The sequence below is a fragment of the Squalius cephalus genome (assembly GCF_949319135.1).
Source record: "Squalius cephalus genome assembly, chromosome: 7".
NCBI classification, from domain to species: domain Eukaryota; kingdom Metazoa; phylum Chordata; class Actinopteri; order Cypriniformes; family Leuciscidae; genus Squalius; species Squalius cephalus.
This window is the reverse complement of record NC_137128.1, coordinates 19,154,283-19,177,420: the sequence shown is the minus strand read 5'-3', so window position 1 is coordinate 19,177,420 and position 23,138 is coordinate 19,154,283. Positions and strand designations below refer to the sequence as shown.

At 40.6% G+C, this 23,138-nt stretch overlaps 2 protein-coding genes across 2 annotated transcripts in view; one reads left to right on the top strand and one right to left on the bottom strand.

Moving 5' to 3' along the window:
• Positions 1–16,762, top strand: part of vcam1a (vascular cell adhesion molecule 1a) — a 34,405-nt gene extending 17,643 nt beyond the window's left edge. Inside the window, exons 1-6 of the mRNA XM_079877187.1 lie at positions 5,584–6,575; positions 6,669–6,947; positions 7,463–7,762; positions 9,388–9,648; positions 9,736–9,996; positions 15,419–16,762. Coding sequence (XP_079733313.1) covers positions 6,497–6,575; positions 6,669–6,947; positions 7,463–7,762; positions 9,388–9,648; positions 9,736–9,996; positions 15,419–15,567 — 1,329 coding nt within the window. The 5' untranslated portion in view covers positions 5,584–6,496 and the 3' untranslated portion in view covers positions 15,568–16,762. Of the gene's footprint in view, positions 6,576–6,668; positions 6,948–7,462; positions 7,763–9,387; positions 9,649–9,735; positions 9,997–15,418 lie in introns of the transcript that reaches the window.
• Positions 16,763–17,980: 1,218 nt separating this feature from the next.
• LOC307162364 (exostosin-like 2) lies at positions 17,981–22,572 on the bottom strand. The gene is made up of 5 exons (XM_079877605.1): positions 22,513–22,572; positions 20,750–21,177; positions 19,929–19,999; positions 19,642–19,757; positions 17,981–18,668 (listed from the first exon to the last, which is right to left on the bottom strand). The coding sequence occupies exons 1-5, from the start codon at positions 22,533–22,535 to the stop codon at positions 18,275–18,277; spliced, it is 1,032 nt and encodes a 343-aa protein (XP_079733731.1). The 5' UTR covers positions 22,536–22,572; the 3' UTR covers positions 17,981–18,274.
• Between the last annotated feature and the right edge of the window lie 566 nt (positions 22,573–23,138).

The window sequence follows — 23,138 nt, the reverse complement described above, 5'->3', positions numbered from 1 at the left end:
GACATAATTATAAATGCATTACGAATTGCTGTGAATACGGTAAGGCAGTATCAGTGCCGTATAAGCTCAGGTAAAGCTCATAGCACGATCATCGGATAACGTTAGCTGTATGCTATGCTACTATCTAAGCTAACTAAAAAACCATAGACAGTAAAAGAAACTGTACACTTGCAAAGTCTTTAGTGCTATGGAACATCACTCACTGTTTTTACTTTGATGGGCAAGCTAGAAGGCGCAACGCAGCAGACGTAGTTAGCTCGTTGAACCTTGGATGTTTAAAATATTTTTAAGTAAATAAGTAAGCAAATGTGTCCCCTGCCCCTGGAATTTATTTCATAGATTTTCATTTACCTTCAGACAAGAAATGTGACTGTCATCCACATGTTTCTTGATAGTGAAGGATCACCACCAGAGAGCGAACGTGTGCACCTGTAAAGCAGTTCCACCATGTGATTTACAGAGCTGTGTACACAATCCTTGTGTCAAGAATCTAAAAGAAATAGTAGATTTCAATAAAATGTTGTTGAATAATATAAGAAGTACACATAGGAGGTTCGTGTACAAACGGCCATACAAATAAGCTGCCATTGGACGCATATGGAGGGCTCGCCTGAGTCCGTAGAAATTTTTTTTTTCGACCATCTACTGTAATGTACTGCCTTTTTCACCTTTTTAGTACCTCCTCTCCTTCGTGGATGTGAAATGATTTCATATTTTTTCTTTTACGGGACTCGTACTCCACCTTTTGCTTTCCCTGTGCTTTTTCAATGTGATCCCACACCTTATGAAAATAATGTATAATAAAAAGAATGAATAGAATACCTTAAATAATGTGAATTATTACTTAATTATAGTTCATACTACAAACAATCACCTTTGCCTGTACTGCTGTCACCTCTGCTATCCGTGTGTCCATTACAACATTTGGATTCTCTGCTACAAAGCAGAAGCTCTGGCATGATTGGGTGCCGGTGAAACATCAAAAAGAATGGTGTATACTTTGTAGAGCCCTAAAAAAAAAAGTGTTTCAACAAATTATATTTACATAATCAATTGCATATAATCATTTAATTTTTAAGCAGTTCCAATCACCTGCTTTGAGGTGTAGATGGCATGCACCACATCCTCCAGGTTTTCATCCCAGTCATTCTGCATGCCATTGCAGTACTTTGACAATGCCCTCTTTATAGTCTGATTAGTCCTCTCATCCTGTCCATTTGACTGAGGGTGGTAAGCTGATGTGACACACTGCGTCACACCCAATACCTTAATTATGTCCTCATTTAGCTGTTATCAAAAAGGTATGCAAGACATGGTAGATTCTTATAACATATAGCCAAAAAATGTAATAATAAAATCTTAACTAAATAATAATAACCTGGTTCACAAACTCCCTCCCCTGGTCAGTGATTATTCTTTCAACCAGTCCATATGCATTAAATGCTTGTAAGAACCCTTTAGCCACCTCAACTGCGGTCTTACACTTCAGGGATTTGGCGAAAACCCATTTGGTGAAGAGGCATTGTAAGGACATAAATGTTCCCCTGAGGACTGGTTGGAAATGGTCCCATCAAATCCTATTACATTCCAGGCTTTAGTGACCTTGATAGGGTGCAAAACTGGAGCCACACTGTTTTAATAGTATCATTACGCTGACACTGTGGACAATGGGCAATCTAAAAAAATAAAATAAAAAAAATGTAGGTGTTTGTTACATTGCAAACAACAGAAACACATTACATTGTACAACTACATCAGGGGTCTCAAACTTAACATAGGATCTTGAGGACACGATTTAACACCATTAAGTATTTAATAGAATATAATGATCTTGTGGCCTCAATATAATATGTCGTGGCCTCTACATAACGTACCCATGAGTTAATTATTTACACTTGAGGGGCTGTATGAAACCATCTCGTGGGTCGGGAATTTGAGTCTACAATTATCTTACCCACTTTGTGACATCCGAAAAGATGCCTTGCCAGTAGTATGCGCTTGCAATCTTATTAAATGTCCTTTTCAGTTCTCCCCTGATGCCAACCTGTAGCGGGTTGTCATGGCAGTCCCGAAGGACCCGTTCCTTCTGTTTCTCATCCATGACAACTAGATGGTTTGATCCCTTTGCAGTCTTGTAATAAAGATGTCCATCTGTATTAGAGACATAAAGAGGTAATGTGAGGGAACGCAACATACAGTATTTAAATCATGTTATTTATTGAAGAAAATAACACATTAAAAGGCAATGATATTTTTTCTACTTCCCCTGCACAATGAACTTCTTAGAAGAACGCCTGACAATTGTCCGTTGTTGGCGTTCTCTCTGTAAACTCCACGCTCCATGCTCCTCACCTCAGCATGCAACGAAAACTGTAACATAACTTTAATGCAAAACAAAAGTAATGATATTAGGCTGATTAAACGTATTAATTGTGCAGTCAATCGATCCAAAAAATTAACTAGATTAATTACACTTTTTTTTCTGATTAATTGCGATTGATCACAATCAAAAACACTCTCACTCACCTTTATGAGATATTTATGAGAATAAACTGCTAAATCATATGCAAATATTGCTATGTATTTCACTACTGTATGGGGTCATACACAAAATATGACAATATTTAAAGCTCAATAGCATTTGAAGACAATGACTTACAGTCATAAAACCAACTGTACATTGTTCATCCAGGTGTCATGTATGATGCACACCTTTTAGATTTTTGATATTTATGAGAATAAACTGCTAAATCATATGCAAATATTGCTATGTATTTCACTACTGTATGGGGTCATACACAAAATATGACACTATTTAAAGCTCAATAGCATTTGAAGACAATGACTTACAGTCATAAAACCAACTGTACATTGTTCACCCAGGTGTCATGTATGATGCACACCTTTTAGATTTTTGATATTTATGAGAATAAACTGCTAATCATATGCAAATATTGTTATGTATTTCACTACTGTATGGGGTCATACACAAAATATGACAATATTTAAAGCTCAATTGGAGGGGGAAAAAATCGAAACACAACGGCTTGCCACTTGGTTGCAATGTATAGGATGATGCACCAGGGTAGGTCCACTAAAGAGGAAGATGTGCAAATTTAAGAAAATTATTTTTTAATAGCTGTCCACTGTAGTGACCACTATGCATGAAAGGGTTAATCCATATAAAACAGCGCTTAATCTTGCAAAGTACGTTTTGGTGCTACTGCTATCATTACGTTAGTAATTCATTAAGTTAACTATAAAGTGTCACAATGTTGTGAGAAGGTACTCCTTTGCAGAGATCCCAACCCTAACTAAGTATTTAACAAACAGAAAAGAAGTCGTGACATCCCATTGCCAGATGTTCTCCAGTCCTAAAAGTAAAACAAAAAACTGTATTTAAAAGATCTTTTAGAAAGTCATGGTCTCTTTTGAGCCTTTGTCAGTCTTTCAAGACAACATACTCTGAAATACTTCCCATCCCATACATGAAAAAAATACATGCCGTGTTGGTGATATCATATTTTATATATATTAAAATATTCTTACATAGGCTATATAAAATAAAATGACACAACCCTGTCTCTTTTTGTTAAATTTTAGTTTTATTGGTCAATAATAGCCATTATAAAAATATAAGTACCCTAAAAGGTATAAGAAGCTATACAAGTCAAGAAATAAAGTAAGTTAAACTATTCAGTCAAACATAAGTCAGCAGGCTAAATAATTTAATGTTATATAAAGTTATGAAACTAAACTTTGCCCTCAGCCAAAACGATTTGCCAGGGAACATATTATAGATTAATGAGATCAAAGATCGTCCGTTAGATATAGCCTACACAAGACGAATTATATCTCATGTTTAACCACTAGACTAGAGACATCAGCCAGCGGCAAACGTCAGCAGCACTAGCCGAGGTAAGGCTGTTCCAGGCGGGATACATGAGCGCTGAGCGCCCGGTGATCGCTTGGATCTCACAACTCCCGAAAACGTCAGATCAAAATTTTAAATAGGCGCTATCTGTATAAACAAACAACATATTTGAGATTCAAACATCTACATTCTCGACTGAAAAACTCTTAAAACTACTGTGGCGAGGGGGGCGTGGTTTCGCGAAGTCTGTAGCAGGAGAGAAAGGAGGGGGCCGAGCGGTGAGTAAGTAGGTCAAGTGCAAATGATGATCACCTGTGTCTGATTGCAGTAATTGCCGTGGAGAGACCGGATATAAGCCAGCGAACGAGAAGTGAGAGGGAGAGAGAGCTGGACTGGGACCTCACCTGACGCTGCTACCAGAAGAGAGACTTTGAAAGAGATTTTGAAATAGTTTTGAGTTGCTGTGCTTGACACGGTGAACTATTTTTGTACTTTGTGGAAAGAGAATAAAGTGAGTGTCCCAGTCGTGCCGACCCCTGTCTTCGTCATTCCTACTGATATAAATACTAATATTTATGACAATAAACTGCTAAATCATATGCAAATATTGCTATATATTTCACTACTGTATGGGATCATATACAGAATATGAAAATATTTAAAGCTCAATGGTCGCATGTAATTTTGAGACGGTCCCTAAATATGCGAATATCGAACGTCCAACGTTAAACCAACTTCATGCCAGTGCAAAACTGCGACAAAAAAGCCCATTCAATTTAAGAATGCGCTTCAGGTGTCTTTCACTTATAACGTACCCATGTCTTAATGCCAAACACCGCACTATATCTTTATATGACATTCCTAATTTAAAAGTAAAATGTTATTTCTTCTGTCATCTCCATCTCTGCTGTAGCCCAGTCTGGTACGGTTACAGTATTGGCCGCTGTGGCTCCCTCAACATAACTCGTGGCCACGACAAATAGATGTCGTTCTCTCAAAAGATGAAGTCGTGGCCACGAGAAAAATATATCGTTCCCTCAACAGATGATCTCGAGGCCACGACTTTGTATCAGGTGGCCACGACATAATGACATCGTTACCTCAACAAAATGATCTCGAGGCCACGATTTATTATCACGTTCCCACGACTTAATATGACGTTCCCACAAGTTTATGTTGTGGCCACGACAAAACTAAGTGAACCGAACATGTCCCCTCCCGGTCACCGTAGATTTGTAACCATGAGAATGAGGATAAATGTTGTAATGAATGATCCACAGTACAAAATGGAAATGCAGAATGTTTCTGCTTATTGTTGACAATACACAATCACATATTCCATACAGGAATGGCCTTAAATGAGAAATCGTGCAAGGATTATTTTGCAGATGTTACATTTCAATCAAACACCAGTGCAATCTTTTTGTGTCCAGAGGCAAATGAGCAATTTATATATTAGCATTAAAGATTGGTTTCAGCAACTTTTTTCTTTTTAAAAGTTAGAAGTTAGAAAAAGTTGGTTTTCTTCTTTGATTAGTGCCAAAAACATTGATTAACTCAAGAAAGAAAAAAGTTGCTGAAACCAACTTCGTGGTCTGGTGTGGCTACAGTGCCTGTTATCTTCTAACCCCAGCCGCTGACGTTTCGGGCTCAGCCCCTGATGTTTTTAAAACCTAGAAACGCCCCTGCATATAGCCTGAAAACATCTCATCTGACAGAGGACTGTGCGGCGGTGCTGACTGCATTATTATTTTTTTTTTTTTTTATTGCTGTGAGATTGTTAACTGTTGCACGCAAATCCTGGAGATATTCTAGGATAGGCTGAAATCACTCACGTGGAAATCTCTGTGTGAGAGATTTCAACAATCACCAGTCAGAGACAGCAACAAAGCCAAAGCAAAAAGAAATAAGGCAGCTTATGATTTCGGGGCTTTACATAGGCTATTGTCCGGTTTCATATTTGTAAGTCAACTTTTGAAAATACATTCGGGGCTGAAGCCCCGGCAAAATCGTATGACGCCGCGTCTGATCAAAAATAACCTGCCTTGTCTTGTCTATTGGTGTCAGTGGCCTCTTTGCTTCGGGATTTTTCATTGCGTGAAAAAACGGAGAACAGTGTCAACACGATGCGTGAGATTTGGCAGCCCTGTCTTCACCAACAACATTGAGCATTATATTTATCAAAAAACGATTTTATCATCGCACTGAGGGGGGCTGGGGGGGCCTTTGGAGATAACTGGCCCCAGGGCCTTTACAAGTCATACTCTGTCCCTGGTCGTGTGAGAACAAGCAACAATCGAAGTATTGTTCATTGTTAGTTCATGTTAACTAATGTAGTTAACTAATGTTAACAAACGGATCCTTATTGTATAGTATTATACATGGTTATTGGAGGTAAGAAATTAAAGTAGCCTACCATTTTTGTTATATGCACAATTTGGAGAATATGAGGAAAAAGTGAGGGGGTGTGGCTTGGAGTCTGACAGAGAAGTGAGCCAAATAGATATGGTTTGGTTGAAAAAAAGAAAGTAAAAAGGAGCAGGGGGGATGGTTGATCATTATCTTGGTCAGAAACAGCCGTTCTGGGAATATCCAACAATATTCTGAATCCATGCTGAGTTGATGCACAACGAAAGAAAGATGTGTGGAGTGAAATGCATCACTTTTGTACTGTGGATTAATATTCTCAGCGTAATAACAGGTAAGAAGAACTAGCTTACACTTTTTTAAATCAATTTTAACCTTCCACATTTCATAATTTTGACAGTAGACATTTATTTTGTATTCTTTACAGAAAAAAATTATTTTGAACTAGAATTAACCCCACCAAAGCCAGTTAAACATGTTGGTACGGATTTGGAGCTGACCTGTAGCGTGAAAGGTTGTCCAGTTAATGTGACCTTCATGTGGAGAGCATTACAGGACAAACTTCACGGCGGAAAAATTAAAGATGAGCAGAATGTTTCCCGCCTGCTGATCAGGAACATCACAAGTGAACACAATATTAAATTCGTGTGTAAAGCTACTTGTGAGGGAAAAACCAAAGAGAAAACGTCAGATATACATGTGTTCTGTAAGTAATGTTTCTCCTGTTCTCCCAGTTAGACGTGATTTTGAGTTTATGGATATGGCAAACCATTTTAACATTTATAATTAGGCTAATAGTAGGTCTACAAGTTACCAGGATTAATATACTAAATATTCCTTGTTAATAATACCTACCTACTCCAGTTTGGCCATGATTATTCATTTCAACTATTCCTATAATTATTGTTAAGTTACTATTTGATGATTGCATTCCTTACAAGTAACAGTTTTATTGTTGTTTCAATTGCTGTTATACTTTTCTTTTGAAATGACTACATAATGCTGCTTGTCTAAGTACTGATAGAAATGTTATCAGTAATAATTGGAATCGATTAGACTAGGCAGTAGCAAATTAACAGTATTCAACAACATATATGTTCAGTATATGGTAACTATGGAATATTTTTTTTTTTATTGTTTTATGATTTAAACAGGGAGTGAAAAACAAAAAACATGTGTAAATGATGTGGATGCTGTTATGATGAAGTGTATTGTTTGCAGCATTTCCACTAGATCCTGTACTGCCCAAAATAAAGAGTTTGATAGCAAACCAAACACAGAAGCTCAGCTGCACGGTCCACGACGTTTACCCTTTGGAGAGGATAGAAATTGAGTGGCTTCGTGGAGATAAGACACTCCATAAGGATCAACTTGAAGAATCTTTTGATAATGTTCAGAGTTATTCCTCTGTGTTCAATTATACGCCGTCTGTCTTGGATCTGGGCAAGAATATTAGTTGCAAGGCAACACTGAAAATCGCTGAAATTGGATTGGAAAAAACTCGTAATTCGAATGCTGAATGTAAGTTGTAGAGTAACACTTGGCTAAGTTTTAATAAAGGAATATTCTGGGTTCAGTACAAGTTCTTTTAGGTTATTGTGAGGCACTTAAAATGAAAGAGAATGTGGTTAGCTGCTGTACAGCCAAAACAAACTTTGTTGCATTATTTTCCTGTTATCGCTGTAAAGCTGCTTTGAAACAATCTGTATTGTAAAAAGCACTAAATAAAGGTGACTTGACTTCATAGTTTCATCCTTACATCTAGCCAACTGCATCTTTTCATCGGAACAAATAGAGTTTCCGCAACAGCGTTAAGCGATATTGAAGCACTCTGTTTGGCCTGTGCACGAGCGCCAAGAGTTCACAGTTCCCTTCCGCTGATAACAGCAACAACAAACACTCATCATGACTTCAAAGACAACACATCCCAGCGCCAGAACGCCTCTATTTTTAACACAAACAAACTGCTTATCAAATGGAGATGTTTCTTTTGTATTAGGTACATCCGTACCACAAGATGTTTCAAAAACTGGTGGGGACAATATTGACCCTGGCAAAAAGTGGTGTGGACATGTTCCACCTGTCCCTCCAGCAAATTACACCTATGGTTGCACACCAGTCTAATATTGTAGGGACATTGATTTTACATTTTCATGCCCCTAAACATGACGCTGAACAAAACGAAATGTAACATGTCAGTCAGACGTCCTCTTAGGCGGTCCTTGGCCAATGACACTGCTATGGAGTCCAGACCTTCTGCCGTCAGTCTGAAAGTCTGGTTACACGAGATTTACATGACAACAATGTTATAAAACCTGAAACGTTTTTCCTTTACATTTTTCGCGTACAGGCGACACCATTGTCAAAACGATCCCAGTTCACTCACAGATCCATGAAAACGACTAAAAGCGCTGTGTTCTGCTGCCAGGCCAGTAGTTGGAGATGTCACTTTGTTAAAAAAACACTTATACGCATGATGTTACCGTTTTCACAAATTCAAATTTTTTTGTTGTTTACACAGAGACTATTACGGTACCGTTTTCAAAACCCGTTTGTCATGTAAATGAATGGCCAAAACGCATTAAAAGTTCTCTGTTTTTAGTTGAAAACGTCATGTAAACGGCCCTTTAAATGCTGGAAACAGGAAATGCAAACCTGTATGGATTTCACTGTGTTGGTGAACTTTGCCCTATGAATTTGTCTCTTGTGAAGACGTGTGTCCAATAGAAGATCTTAGCTAAATTAAAAGAACGCAAACTTTGAATCTGCAGAAGTGCAGCACTGCAGTAAAGTGGAGTAGATTGAATATTTTTACATTTTTGATGTATTATATATTGAAATGTTTTTTTTTTTTTTTAAACGTAGCAGAGTGTGATGTCATATGACCATTGCAGAGTCCGTAAAAATGTTGCTTGCTCAAAGTCTAGCATGACCACAGCGTAAGCACCTCCTTTTAACCCAAATTTTTTGCATATTCTTAAAGAAAAGGACAGATAAATGGGAATTTTGAGTCAACATTATGTCAAAAGTGGTGTTGATTGAGCTTAACTTGTACTGAACACGGAATATTCAATAATACAAGTTTATTAACAATTAAATTAAATCACTTTTCATTTGTCATAATTGATTCTACATTTCTTTCTTAGATGGTCCAGGGACTATTACAATTTCCAGTAATAATCCCTCAGTAAAGCTTGGGGAACATTTGGAGATAACATGTCAGGCAGATGGAAATCCCCAACCAACAATCTTGTGGTGGAAAGAGGAGACTGAACCTGCACAGAATAAGAGCCAGAATGAAAAGCTCATAATAAATAACGCTTCCAGGTCTCAGGCAGGTTGGTACCGCTGTGACGCAAGAAATGCAGTGGGAAGCCAGCAAATGAGGGTAAAAGTCATTGTTCTAGGTGGGTAAATGAACTCAGGATAAGATTAGCTGTCTTGTCTAACCATTTTAAACCTGTCCATGATCTTTAAACTCCATTTAAATGCAGGTCCTCCAAACATCCCCAAAATCCAGCTAAGCCAAAGAGAAGACCCAAAAGAAGGAGAGAACATAACCATATTGTGTTCTTCAGACGATGGGTCAGCAGAATTGACTCTGTATAAACAGAGCGCTGCGTCAGGAACTTTGAACAAACAAGCTGTGCTTTTAAACATCCCATCAGTCCAAATAACAGATGGAGGGATTTACATTTGTGAAGCAAAAAATGACTTCGGCACTGAGAGAAGCACAATCAAAATTACAGTCGAAGGTGAGTTTGGAACATTTCTGGAGATTTCGCTTAGTAAATGTCTTTGCAAATGTCTAAAACGGGAATAATTATTATAGGCTTACCATACTGATTTATGGTAATGCATTTTGAAAGATGGTTTTATGATGTACTTGCTCATTATTTATATATATATATTTTTTTTTTACAAAAAATTGTTACATAGTATAACTTTAATAAAAAAAAGTTATAAAAATATCTACAACACCCTTTGGCAGAGACATTATACAACAGCACTAATCAATAGGTTACTGTCGTAACCCCGGTTCTCTGAAACATTGAGTGGAGAGATCCACCTATGGGAAGGGCATCCGTACCTGACCTCTGCAGAAGCATTCAATTGCACCAAGTCTGGTTAGACAGACAGAAGCGAGCAGCCAATGCTAGGTAAGGCCCCGCCCCCTTACCTAGGGGCATATAACGGCTGCAGCGTTGCTATTCTCCAGTAAGTATATTCGCTTCTCGTGTGGCAAGAGGGGCAAAGCCGGTGGATCTCTTCACTCGATGTTTCAGAGAACCGGGGATACAACAGTAACCTATTGTTCTCTTTCATCTTCTCGTGTTCGAGATCCACCTATGGGAGAGACATGGACAGCTCCCTGATTGCCCAATACACTCACAGTGAGGTTCTGAAAGCCAGAGAAGGACGGTCGCCCCAGGGAGGCGGTGCCCGACACGTCCCATAATCATGAACCTGCAATCCTGACGCACACACATGACTGCTGTGCACATGCAGGACATGAAACATGTATGCAACACACACACGATAACCCCAGCAACACCAATGTGCATATAAATATACCCAGAAAAGGAATGGAAATGCAAGCTTGGTGACAGGAATGTGCATGGCCTGCCGGCCCATTCACTCCTTATTCATTACTTCCAACGGGGTTGCAGGGAAGGGCTAAGAAGACCCCACTCCTAAAACCGAATGTGCTACCGAGATTCTGGTGACATCCAGCCGGTAGTAACGCACAAAGGTATGAGGAGAAGCCCAACTGGCAGCGGAGCAGATGTCCTGCAGTGACACTCCCCTAAACAAAGCCTAAGAGGCGGGTATGCCCCTCGTGGAATGAGTTATGATGTCCCCTGTGGGCTGCACTCCCTTTGATTCATAAGCCAAAGCTATAGCATTCACAAGCCAATGTGAGAGGTGTTGCTTAGATATGGGATTCCCTCTATGAGGGGGAGCCCATGAAATAAAGAGCTGGTCGCTCTTCCGGAAAGCACTGGTCCTGGTCACATATGTCTGTAAAGCACAGACGTGACACAGAGCATTTAGCCTCTCATCCTCCGGGGAGGAAAAAGGTGGAGGGTGAAAAGGGGACAGCTCCAACACCTCCGACGTGAACGCAGGGAAGCACTTCGGCATGAAGGCCGGATTAGGCTTAAGGGAAACCTTATCTCCACTAAGAGAGAATTTAGTGCACGAGGGATGAGCCGAGAGTGCATGTAGCTCACTGACACGTTTAGCTGATGCCAAGGCCAAGAGCAAAGCTGTCTTGAAAGACAGCAGCTTTAGGGAAATACTTCCCAGAGGCTCAAAAGGATATTGAGACAGAGCCTCCAGCACCATGGAGAGGTCCCACTCAGGAACAGTTCTCCTGATGACTGGCAAGGAGCGACGGGCACCCTTCATAAATCTGCGGATTAGAGGATGCTGCCCGATAAGAGGATGCGCCATGGCTCGGCATATAACTGAGGGATTATCTCCACCAGCCATGGTGCTTTGGGCCACCTGGGTGCTATCAGAATGAGAGACAGGCCCTGCTCTCTCACCCTGGCCAGTGTGGGAATTATCAGGCACAGGGGAGGAAAAGCATACAGCAGCACTCTGGGCCACGGGTGGGCCAGTGCATCTACCCTGAGGGGCGCGTCCACGTCCTTTAGCGAGAAGAACATAGGACAATGGTAGTTTTCGCGCGAGGCGAATAGATCTACGGTTGCCTGTCCGAATCTCATCCATAACATATCCACTATCTGCGGGTGAAGGCGTCAATCTCCGTAGATTGGGTTTCCCCTCGATAGAAGATCCGCGCCTTTGTTTAGAATGCCCGGAACATGAGTCGCGCGTAACGACAGGAAAACCCATCTGCTCCACACCTAAAGCTTGTAAGCTAGAGCGTGAAGTTTAGACGAGCGCACGCCGCCCTGGCGGTTGATATAAGCCACTGCCGTGGTATTGTCGCAGCGTACGAGCACATGATGTCCCTGCAGGCGAGGCAGAAAATGATTCATAAGCTCTAAATAATTTATGTGCGCTGAACGTAGTCTGCTCGGCTACAGACCGTTCACCGTTCTGCCCTCCTGAGTGGCACCCCAGCCTGTTAAGGATGCATCTGTCGTCACAACTTTCCGCATAATAACCGTCCCCAGAGGGGTTCCCTGTGCGTAAAAGTCTGCGCTCTTCCAGTGGCGCAAGGCTGCCGAGCAGGCGTGCATCACTATTACAGAGCGGCAAAGATCGCGCGTTGGGCTGAAATGTAGTGACAAAACCCATTTCATGAACGCTCTCATTCTCAGGAGTCCCAGCGGCACAACCTGGATGGATGAAGCCATAAGACCCTGCAACCTGAGGCATGTGCGATATTGTATTTTCGCCCCCTCTCTGAACTGCGACAGACAGTTCATTAGAGAGAGAATGCGCTCGCATGGAGACTGAGTTCAACTCCAAGCCCAGGAAAATGACATTCTGACTGGGTGTAAAATTGCTCTTGCTCACATTCACTCTGAACCCGAGAGATGTGACGTGCGTGAGCACACGGCAGGTGTCCTGCAACACTTTCTCCTTCGATTCGGCTATAATGAGCCAATCGTCTATGTATGTCAGAATCCTCAGACCTGACATTCTCATGGTTGCTAAGCCCGCCTCCGCACACAGACAGAAACACCGGGGGCTTAGACTGAGCCCAAATGGCAGAACTGTGAATTCGTAACATGTGCCCTGGTAGGCGAAACGAAGAAACTTCCTGTGTGGCGGATAAATGCTTATATGAAGAAAAGAAGCATCTTTCAGGTCGACTGATGTGAACCAGTCGTTCTGTTTTATGGCGCGGGCGAGCGAGCCATGAGTTAGCATTCTGAAATTGTATTTCCTCAAATGTTTGTTCAACACATGAAGGTCCAAGATAGGGCGGAGAGAGCCATCCTTCTTTGGGACCAGGAAATAACGAGAATAAAATCCCTGATTCATCAGACTGGGGAGCACCACCTGAATCGCTCCCTTGTTTAGGAGGGAGGATATTTCCTCTTTCAGAATGTGTGAGGCGTTCTCTTCCGTGTGTGAAGAGAGAACGCCGTTTAAATGCGGGGGTTTCATTGCAAACTGCAGTCTGTATCCCTGCATTATAGTACGCATCACCCACTCTGGAGCCGAAACAGTTTGCCAAGCCCATTCGTGACTCGCGAGGGTTCCCACCCGTGCCGCAGCGGAGCTGTGCAAGGCCAGCTGATTTATTTGTGATGCAATGGCACCCTCTAGTGGATGAACAAGGGGCGACATGCAGGGATTCAGAAAGATTTTCTCTCTCTGCAGGGAGATGAATTCTCTCTGCGGAGAGAAATCCTCTCTCTGTAACGATTTCATTTGATTCGTTTGTTTTAATGTGTTTTTTTGTGTGTTTTGTGTTGGGGAAACATTGGGGCCGAAGCCTTTAATAATTGGGTGAGGGGAACAGAGTGTGTGCGGTGTGGTGACACTGCTTTTGATCTTTTCCTCACAACAGACCCCCTGAACGTGGGGGGGAGGGGGGCACACAACGTTCATTAAACACATGGGCTGGGAGGAGGGGAACCGACCCATCCGCGGGAGACCCTGTGTCTTTTGGACAGGGGTTCTGGGACAGGAAGAGAGTCCATAGGGCTCGTGGCCCGTGAACTAGGACTCGATGCCCCCATCAGCCGAACATCAGGCTGGCCGCTTGCGTTTCGAGTCGGTGGGGGTAGGGTTAGATGGTCTTCCAACTGCGGCCGCGGCGGGAGTCGATTTTCCCCAGTGCTTAGCAGGAGGTGGGTTATTCTGCCGTTGTTGCATCAATGCGACGGCGGGGCCAAAGAGAGCCGGGCCGGGCTCCACCGACGCGCCCGCGATGCGCCGCTTCTCACTGTCAGGAAGGCCCGACAGGTTAAGCCAGAGCACACGCTCTCCCACCACAGAAAGCGCCATAGAGTGCCCGCAGGCTCAAGGCCCGTGAGACCGTGTTTGAAGTCGAGCGGGTCGCTCCAATTGTGCCTCATGTGCTTTGCACACGCTGGAAGGACAGGGAAGAGTTGTTTCCTAGGACCGGGAGGAGGTCCCAACACTTTCCCGTCGTAAATATCCCTCTCCTGGTCGGTGGCGCTCTGTGGAGCCGGCCACTCGATGTTGAGGTGAGCGGCCACTCGCTCACAAACTTCCAGGAGGATGGACTGAGGCAAGGCCACGTGGGCGCTAGCCTGGGGAACGCCAGAGGGCGGGATGGCCTCCTCGTCCTTTGAGACCCCAAGAAGGGCCGCGTCATCCTCATCGCCGGAACTGGCCGGTTCGTCGGCGAGTGTGAGGTTGCCCGCGAAGATGTCCTCTTCGGGGAATGCGGGATTGGGCTGGTCAGCCCAAATAAGTGAAGAGGCGCCCCGGGAGTCCCCCGGTAGCGCGTCGTCGTCACCGTGTCCCCCATCCGAGTCAGAAAGGCCGAGCTCGGAGCACTGGGTCGCTGCAACTTTAAGACGGCGTCGTAAAAGCTTCTTGGGCAGCATAAGACAATGACTGCAATTTTCCGGGTTCCCCAAGGCTTCTTGAGCGTGTTTAAGGCCCAAGCAGACCACGCAGAACGAGTGAAGGTCCTTAGCGGCAATGAGTGCACCAGATGCGGCCGGGCAGGCCCGTGATAGGCTGTTCCCCGGAGAAGTGGCAGATTTAGACAGCGACATTCCGGAGAAGAACTCGTAAAAATCCGTGGTGGGCAGCCGTGGAAGGAGGAGCAGGTGAAAAACGGCGAGAGCGCGGGCAGCTCCGAATGCAGAACACAGCAGAAGGCTGAAAAGACGACTGTCACGTCTGGCGGAGGCTGATCAGGCGATATGTCCTCCTGAAGACATGAAAGTGAGCAGCGTAATCTAACCGAACTGTGTCAGTGCAGAGATCTCGAGAAGCGAATGTCAACTGGAGAATAGCAGCGCTGCAGCCGTTATATGCCCCTAGGTAAGGGGGCGGGGCCTTACCTGGCATTGGCTTCGCGCTTCTGTCTATCTAGCCAGACTTGGTGCAATTGGATGCTTCTGCAGAGGTCAGGCACGGATGCCCTTCCCATAGGTGGATCTCGAAAACGAGATGATGAAAGAGAACATAACTTATTCAATAAGGCTATAATATTTCACTTACAATGATGTTTCTCTACTCCAATGATTCTTTACCCTTAAAATCTAGCACGACCCGATGTGGTGAAAATGGCAGACCTGCCGGTAGCCATACTGCCCGCTGCAGGGTTGGTGTCACTGCTGACTATCGCTGGGCTGCTGATCCGATACTGCAGAAAGAAACCCAGGACAAACTCCAGCAACATCACACTCAGCTAAACAGATGAAGAGCACATCAACAAAATGAAGCATTCATCTGAAAGGAACATTCACCTGGACATTATCTATACTGTAAATATCTCATGGCCAGGCGAATACAAAGCTGGGCTGCGTTTTCTGTACTTTAGTCGTTTTATTACTAACAGTGTTATTTTCTAATAAGATGGATAATTGAAAGACAATCTCTAAACACAATGTATATACAGCGTCCCCAAAAAGTTTCTGGACACTTAAAGGTTTAGTTCACCCAAAAATGAAAACTCTGTCATTAATTACTTATAATAACTATAAATTATGCATAATTAAATGCAATTAACCATAAACTAAACCATCATCCTAACCCTATAGTAAGTAGTACATATAGTTATTATTAGTCAGTACTTAAATGTATAATTACACAGTAATACTGGCTGCTTAAAATAAAGTGTAACACTTTTCTCTACTTTACCTCATTTCCTTAGATTATCTTGCATCATGTGCTTGACATCAACCTGACAATGAACTGTGAATAGCCATAAACTCATAGCGGATGCTTAGCCAAATACTCTCTAATAAGTCTGCACGTAACTGCACATGGCGTATTCAGCAAATAGCCTAAAACCGCAGAGAACCACTGTTTTACACACTGCATGTATTGAAATCTTGGCACAGATAAAAGGAAATTCCTTTCTCTAAACTTTGAAGCACACAGATTTTCCCTTTTCCTCCAAAAACAATGTAACGAGTTTTGGATGAACAAAGATAGTTAATCCAAAAATTAAAATTCTGTCATTAATTACTCACCCACATGTCGTTCCAAACCTGTAAGACCTTTGTTCATCTTAAGAACACAAATTAAGATATTTTTGAGTAAATCCGAGAGCTTTCTGATTCATATCAAAATTCATATTTTGATGACCACTATTAAGTTTTTTTTTTTTTTTAATTAAATTTTATAAACTTAAAAGAATTATAATTTGAACAAACATTATGAAATGTTAAATTCTTTGAAAATATTTATAGATGTTCTTACCCAGGAGTGTATAAAGTTTTGTAATTATATTAACTCTTTCCCTGCCAGCGTTTAAAAAGAAAGTTGCCAGCCACCGCCAGCATTTTTGATCATTTTCACAAAAGTTTCATGGCCCCCAGATTTTTTGTTGTTGTATGATTATCTGAATATGCAATGCATCAAAAATATATATAAGTACTAAGTAATACTAATTAACTACATTTCCTTATTTTAGGTGTCTTATTTAAATATAAATAAAAATTATATATTTAAAGGTGAACTCTGGTCAATTTTAACATTGAGCTCATTTTTTTGTACATTTGGAGTGCTGTCAATACAGAGAACAACGACAAAAATCGGTGTTGCCTACACCGTGTTATCCTCTTTTTAAAATTTGCACCCTGTTGACTTCAATGGGGCAATGTTTAAACCTGCTTTTAGCCTCTTAACATCCTTGATGTGTCATTACAAGTGCACAGAAAATGTGAGTGATTCCTTCAGAGTGAACACGAGTTCAAAAGTAAGTCGATTGCCGAGTTCACGCGCGTGATCATAGGTAACTAAACCTATGCGCGTGAACTCGGCAATCGACTACTTTGGACTTCAACCGAAAACAGGATGTAATTAATAATAATAATTCGTTACATTTATATAGCGCTTTTTCTGAGACCTCAAAGTGCTTTACATAGATGGGGGAATCTCCTCAACCACCACCAATGTGCAGCATCCACTTGGATGATGCGACGGCAGCCATATTGCGCCAGAACGCCCACCACACACCAGCTTACTGGTGGAGAGGAGACAGTGATGAAGCCAATCAGTATATGAGGATGTAAATACAGGTATTTGCGCTGGCTTAAATAACATCATTTTTATACATATCTTTCACATCTACTGCAGTCAGATTCACTCGTGTTCACTCTGAAGGAATCACTCACATTTTCTGTGCACTTGTAATGACACATCAAGGATGTTTATAACTCGCAATTGCAAGTTTATATCTTACGGAGCCCCTAAAGGGACATGTAGATGGAAAACAAATAGGAGATGGGAAGAATACATGAAAAATATATTTCAATGCTTTGCGTCCACTCGCAAAACTTTTGGGTTCCCCTGAGAAAATTTAAGTTCGCTCGCAAAACTTGTGTGTTCTTTGCGAGCAAAAGCAAATTTTCTCAGGGGAACATATTTTTTGCGAGCGAACGCAAAAGCACTGAAATACATTCTATAATATATAGAATGTATTTTTAATTTTAAATATAAATATAAATTTTCACTCCTATGTCATATTTTTTCCCTTCATTTTCTCCCTTTAAAGGTTCTGTATTATCACGCAGTTCTGACTTTTTTTCTCAGAATTGTGAGATAAACTCGCAATTGCAAGTTATAAAGTCTGTATTGCGAGATAAAAAGTCACAAATAATTATCCTTTTTACTTTTTATTCTGTGGTGAAAACAAGGTTTCATAGCATCATAAGAACGTGCATAAATTCTCAAATCAAAAAAGAAGAATCTAAGACTACATTTCTAGCTATTAAAAATGTAAAACCACAAAGGCCTGAGAATGTAGAAATGTTACGGTCGCAAAATTTCATCAAACCTGTGTTGGACAAACTCATGTATTATGAGATGTGCACTTTCAAGTGTTTAAAATCTCTAAAATTGTCCAAAAAGATCATCACTGAGATTGCACCTGTCTCTCAAAATATGCTGACATCATATCCTGCTCTTGTGATTAGCATAGCTGGGAAAGCCGAACTGTGAGATCATGATGTTGGAGTAGCGGAGCGGCATTTCTCCGTAGATCTGTGTCAGCTTGTTGAGGCAGTAGGATCGCTGCAGCATGTGCTCCGCTCTGTGCCACATGCCCACATACCCGCTGCTGGCCTCCTTCTCCAGGTTACGCATATCCACGGGCCTCACGAACACCCCAGAGGGGCGCTTCAGTCCGGACACCTGTGAGAGATGATGTGCCACAGCAAAGTTCATGGCGATGTCGTCACAGTTCTGGGTTTGGTCCACCAGAGTGTGCACTTCACCGGGCTGATCTCGGAACAGCTCCAGGAAGCGCCGATGGAAGAACGCTGCTCCCACCAGGATCATTGAATAGCTAATGGAATGATGAAATGACATTTATTCGGCTGTATTGCGTGGTTGTGACTTTTGTGCTGCTCTTTTCCCAACACATTTTACTTTCATAATGCGAAATAGGGATCAAATACATTTAAGTGTCCACGACAAGGAACACTTTATCAGTTAAGTTTAAAACCAGTGTTATTTTAGGATTATTTCTATACTATTATAGTATCTATTCATATTTTAAATCAGCTTTTATATTTTTATGTTTCATATTGGTGTAAGTTTTAGTAATTTTTGTCATTTTTATTTCTTTTTGGGGTTTTAAAAATATTTATATTTAGTATTTATTTTATATTTAGGATTTATATTTATATTTACTTTTAATATTAATATTTATTGACTTGAAGTTGACTAGTCGCTGATCGTAGGCTATAGAGGGCGTGAGATCGCGTGCACAGAAACATTCAGCAGTGCAGAAATGTATTGTCAACACTGTTCTGTGATTTATCAATAAAATAGCTTAGAAACCGCTGAAAGCGCTGTGTCATATTCCATAGCTGTGTACAAGCAAACAAATGGAGTTAAACGCAGCCCTCAATCACAAGCGCAGCACAGCTGTCAATTATGACGTTGCACTTCAGGGGGGCAATCGGGTGATCACTTTTCAGGAGGTATGAAGCACACTTTCTTTTACAGCTATTAGTCACAGCAATGTTTTCACACTGCTTAGTAATATTTCAGAATATCCAACCATGAAAAATATAGGACAAGGCAAACCTTATCTATCAGAAATTGATTGGGGAAGGGACGAACAATAAAAAGAGCAGAAGGAAAGTTGTTTCAGAGGTGAAGCGAGTTAAACATTTCTTTTTCCTTTGGAATAATGTGCTCCAATGAATCATGGACAATAAGTCCAGAAACAAGTATTAAGTAAGTAGGTCAGTTTTGGTTTCATGTCCGACTTTTGCATTAACTTGGAAATGCAGAATTGATCCAAATCTCACCTGTCGCCTCCACCTTTGTCTGGATCCTGAAGCTCAAAGCTGCCATAGCTGTACACACCAGATGCTGTGGTCACATGCTTCCGTGGAACAAAACCCACAATCTGATCTGGGAATTGCTACAACACAAATTGAAATGAAAACAAGTTTGTTTATGGGTCTCTGAAGAGAGTAATTGAAGCAGAATGTAAAAAGATAGTCAAGTAAAACACAGATCAAATTTCCTAGAGTTGCTTTCAGAAAATATCTCCACAGAATGTCCATAACACAATGCTTATGGCAAACATTACCTTCCAGACAGAAAATGCAAAGCTGATGTCGGGAACACTGACCAATGTGTCATCGTCTAGCATCAAAACAGCTGCCGGGTGAGAGAGAGTGTCGGTCAGTACAATCTCAAAAACAAGAGCACATTAAATACAGTCGTAATGAATCTAGTAGGATTGTGCTTTAAAGGGACAGTTCACCCAAAAATGACAATTAATTCTGTCATAATTCATTCACCATCATGTCGTTCCAAACCTGTTTGTCTGACATACTTCTGAGAAAACATTACATTGTATTAAATAAATAGGACAGAAATCATATTTAACTTATCTATTAATTTATTAAAAATACAGTATATTAAAATGCAATTCATACATGCCATCACTACTTCTATGATGAGCATGATTTTAATTTCTGAATTAACATTTGTTTAGATCATTTTGTAGGGCATAAAGTAAAAACGGTTAAAAAAAATGGTCCAAATGGACCTCCATGACTGTGTTACGGTCAAGTTTCTTAAAACATCATATCATTTTACTCTTTTATGACAAGCCAAAATTAGTCCCAGCTCTAAAATGTGACTTCCCTAAAATCTTGACGGTATATAGGAATAAATAATTTATGATATTTAAATGTTTAGTAATCTGCACTGTCCCTGTTAAATAAAAATGTGTACACTCATGTGTGTTTTAATCTAGATTTTAAAAGACTTTTCCTTTTTATTATCGAGGGCAGTCTCACATCATTGACCCCGACCCTAAATGGGAAAAATACGGTTTTGTAACTTTTTTGTGTGAACTACCTGGCAGGTCACCTCTCCTTCACGTGAGAATCACACACCTACCGCCAGTCTTGATCTCAGGGTGCGGATGCAGTCGATTGCGCATTCTGTTGACGCTCTGCTCTTTGAAGAAGACGGGCACAGGGTGTGGGCCGAGGGCATCCCATAGTTTCCTGGGCGGTGGCTCGCCGGGGTTATTCCACACTATGATGATGCACTGCAGGTGAGGCACAGCCTGATAATGATTGAGGAGCCTGAGGAGTATATCGGTGCGGTTGTACGTTTGCATGATTATAGTAAAACTGTCCTCTGGGTCCGGGAGGGGGAGTGAGGCGTTGGATCTATGGCGGAGCTGTTGGAGAATCCTGCCGTCCTCATTGTTAGGCAGTAAAAAGGTCAGAGAGACTCCGGCCAGAAGCAGCAACACAATAGAGCTGATGATGAAGTGTGTCCGCACGCGGCCCAATGATCTGCAGAAGCACCAACCAATCCTGAAGACAGGAGAAGACAAGAGGTTTGAAGAGATGCATCATGGTTTCCACAAAAATATGAAGCTGCACAACTGTTTTCAACACTTATAATAGTAAGAAATATTTATTGAATGGCAAATCAGCATATGAGAATGATTTCTGAAGGATCATGTGACTCATGTGATGATGCTGAAAATTCAGCTTTGACATCACAGGAATAAATTACATGTAAAGTATATTAAAATAGAAAATGGGTGTTTAAAATGATTTCTGCAAACCTGTTTACACTTTATTTCGGTGGAACACAAAGAGATATTTTGAAAAATGTCAAATTTGCTCTTTGCCATTAAAGCTTTTTTTTTTTTTTGCAAAATTGAGTTATTACTGAAATAACATCTTAGACAATGACATACACATTAACACGAGATATGCAATATTTTTGTTTCGAAAAACATTAAAATAAAGTTACAGTAAAGACGTTTACTTTGTTACAAAACATTCTATTTCAAATAAATGCTGTTCTTGTGAACTTTGTTCATCAAAAATATATATATTTTTAAAAATGTATCACGGTTTCCACAAAAATATGAAGCTGCACAACTGTTCTCAACACTCATAATAATAAGAAATGTTTATTAAACGGCAAATCAGCATATGAGAATGATTTCTGAAGGATCATGTGACTCTGAAGACTGGACTGATGATGCTGAAAATTCAGCTTTGACATCACAGGAATAAATTACATTTAACGTATATTAAAATAGAAAAAGGGTATTTTAAAGTATAACAATATTTCAAAATATTACAGGTTTTAATGTATTTTTGCAGTCTTGGTGAGCACAAGAAACTTCTTTCAAAAATATATATATAAAAAATCTTACCCACTCGCCTAAATATACATGTGAAAAAGTTCCACACTGACCATAACAGCATTTACAGATTGATCAATGCCTGGGCTGGACTTATTAGTGGAATTTAATAAAGGGGGAAACATTAAATGTAGATATAGCACAATCTGTGCAGGTTTTATTCTCAGAATTTTCAGTTGTTGTTTAATGGCCCAAACATAAAAGGTCCACATCGAGCAAACACAACAAACAGTGAATAATACGTGCTAACACATATGTTCATTATACCCGGATGCCTTTCATGCATGCCAACAGTTTTACTAAAAATGATTGTGTGCCTGTCTAAAAACAACAGAAAACATTGTAATTAAAACTTTAACGGTGAAAGACACTGCGTGCGACGAATTATCACATGCATGCCATGAAGCAAATGAACTCAACAGACCTGTCATGATAGACAGTAACATGAGTAGATTTGCATTTTTAAATAAGACAAAACAACAAGTACCTCATTGATAGTGTTCCCATCATAAGCCGAGACTCCTGAAGGAAGTTTACTTGGTCGCGCATGCGCACTGAGTTTCTTATAGTGAACGGCTGTCCGACTCATTTCCGTGAATCGGTTCCAAACGCGGTTCAGTGGTTCTTTATGTCACCATAGGGGGTGTCATTCCACTTGGCTTGGCGTCGGCCACCCCTAGAGTACATTGTTAATTTCTTTATTTTATATGGCAAATTCTTCATTCATAAACAAAAGTTTGCAATTGGTATTCTATCCTATCCTTATTTTGACACTGAATTAATCTCACTTCTTAAATCTCTTCGATATATAAATAATAAAAAAGCCCTAAAGATTTATTAAATATTATGAATACATGCACTTAAAAGCTTTTCTTGTACACCAATGTATGTTATTGTATCAATAAAATTGTAGTGTATGCCTTGTCATATCTCTTGCCATGTCATCTTTTGTTTTTCATTGTTTTTGTATAAATAGTTTTTTTTTCTTTGTTTGTTTTTTATTTATTTATTATATGTATATGCATTTGTATGTAATTCATTGACAATGTTCTTATGTTATTTAGCATTAATAAAAAAAAAAAAATAAAAAAAAAGGTTGGCGTTGGACACGGG

Bases quoted from the DNA above. Each gene is read 5' to 3' on its own strand.
- LOC307162364 (XM_079877605.1), bottom strand. From the start codon at position 22,535: ATGATGGGAACACTATCAATGAG. The intron at 19,758-19,928 runs GTAATGTTTGCC...TTTGTGTTGTAG, and splicing joins TTGCATTTTCTGTCTGGAAG to CAATTCCCAGATCAGATTGT. The intron at 18,669-19,641 runs GTGAGATTTGGA...TCATTCCATTAG, and splicing joins GACAAAGGTGGAGGCGACAG to CTATTCAATGATCCTGGTGG.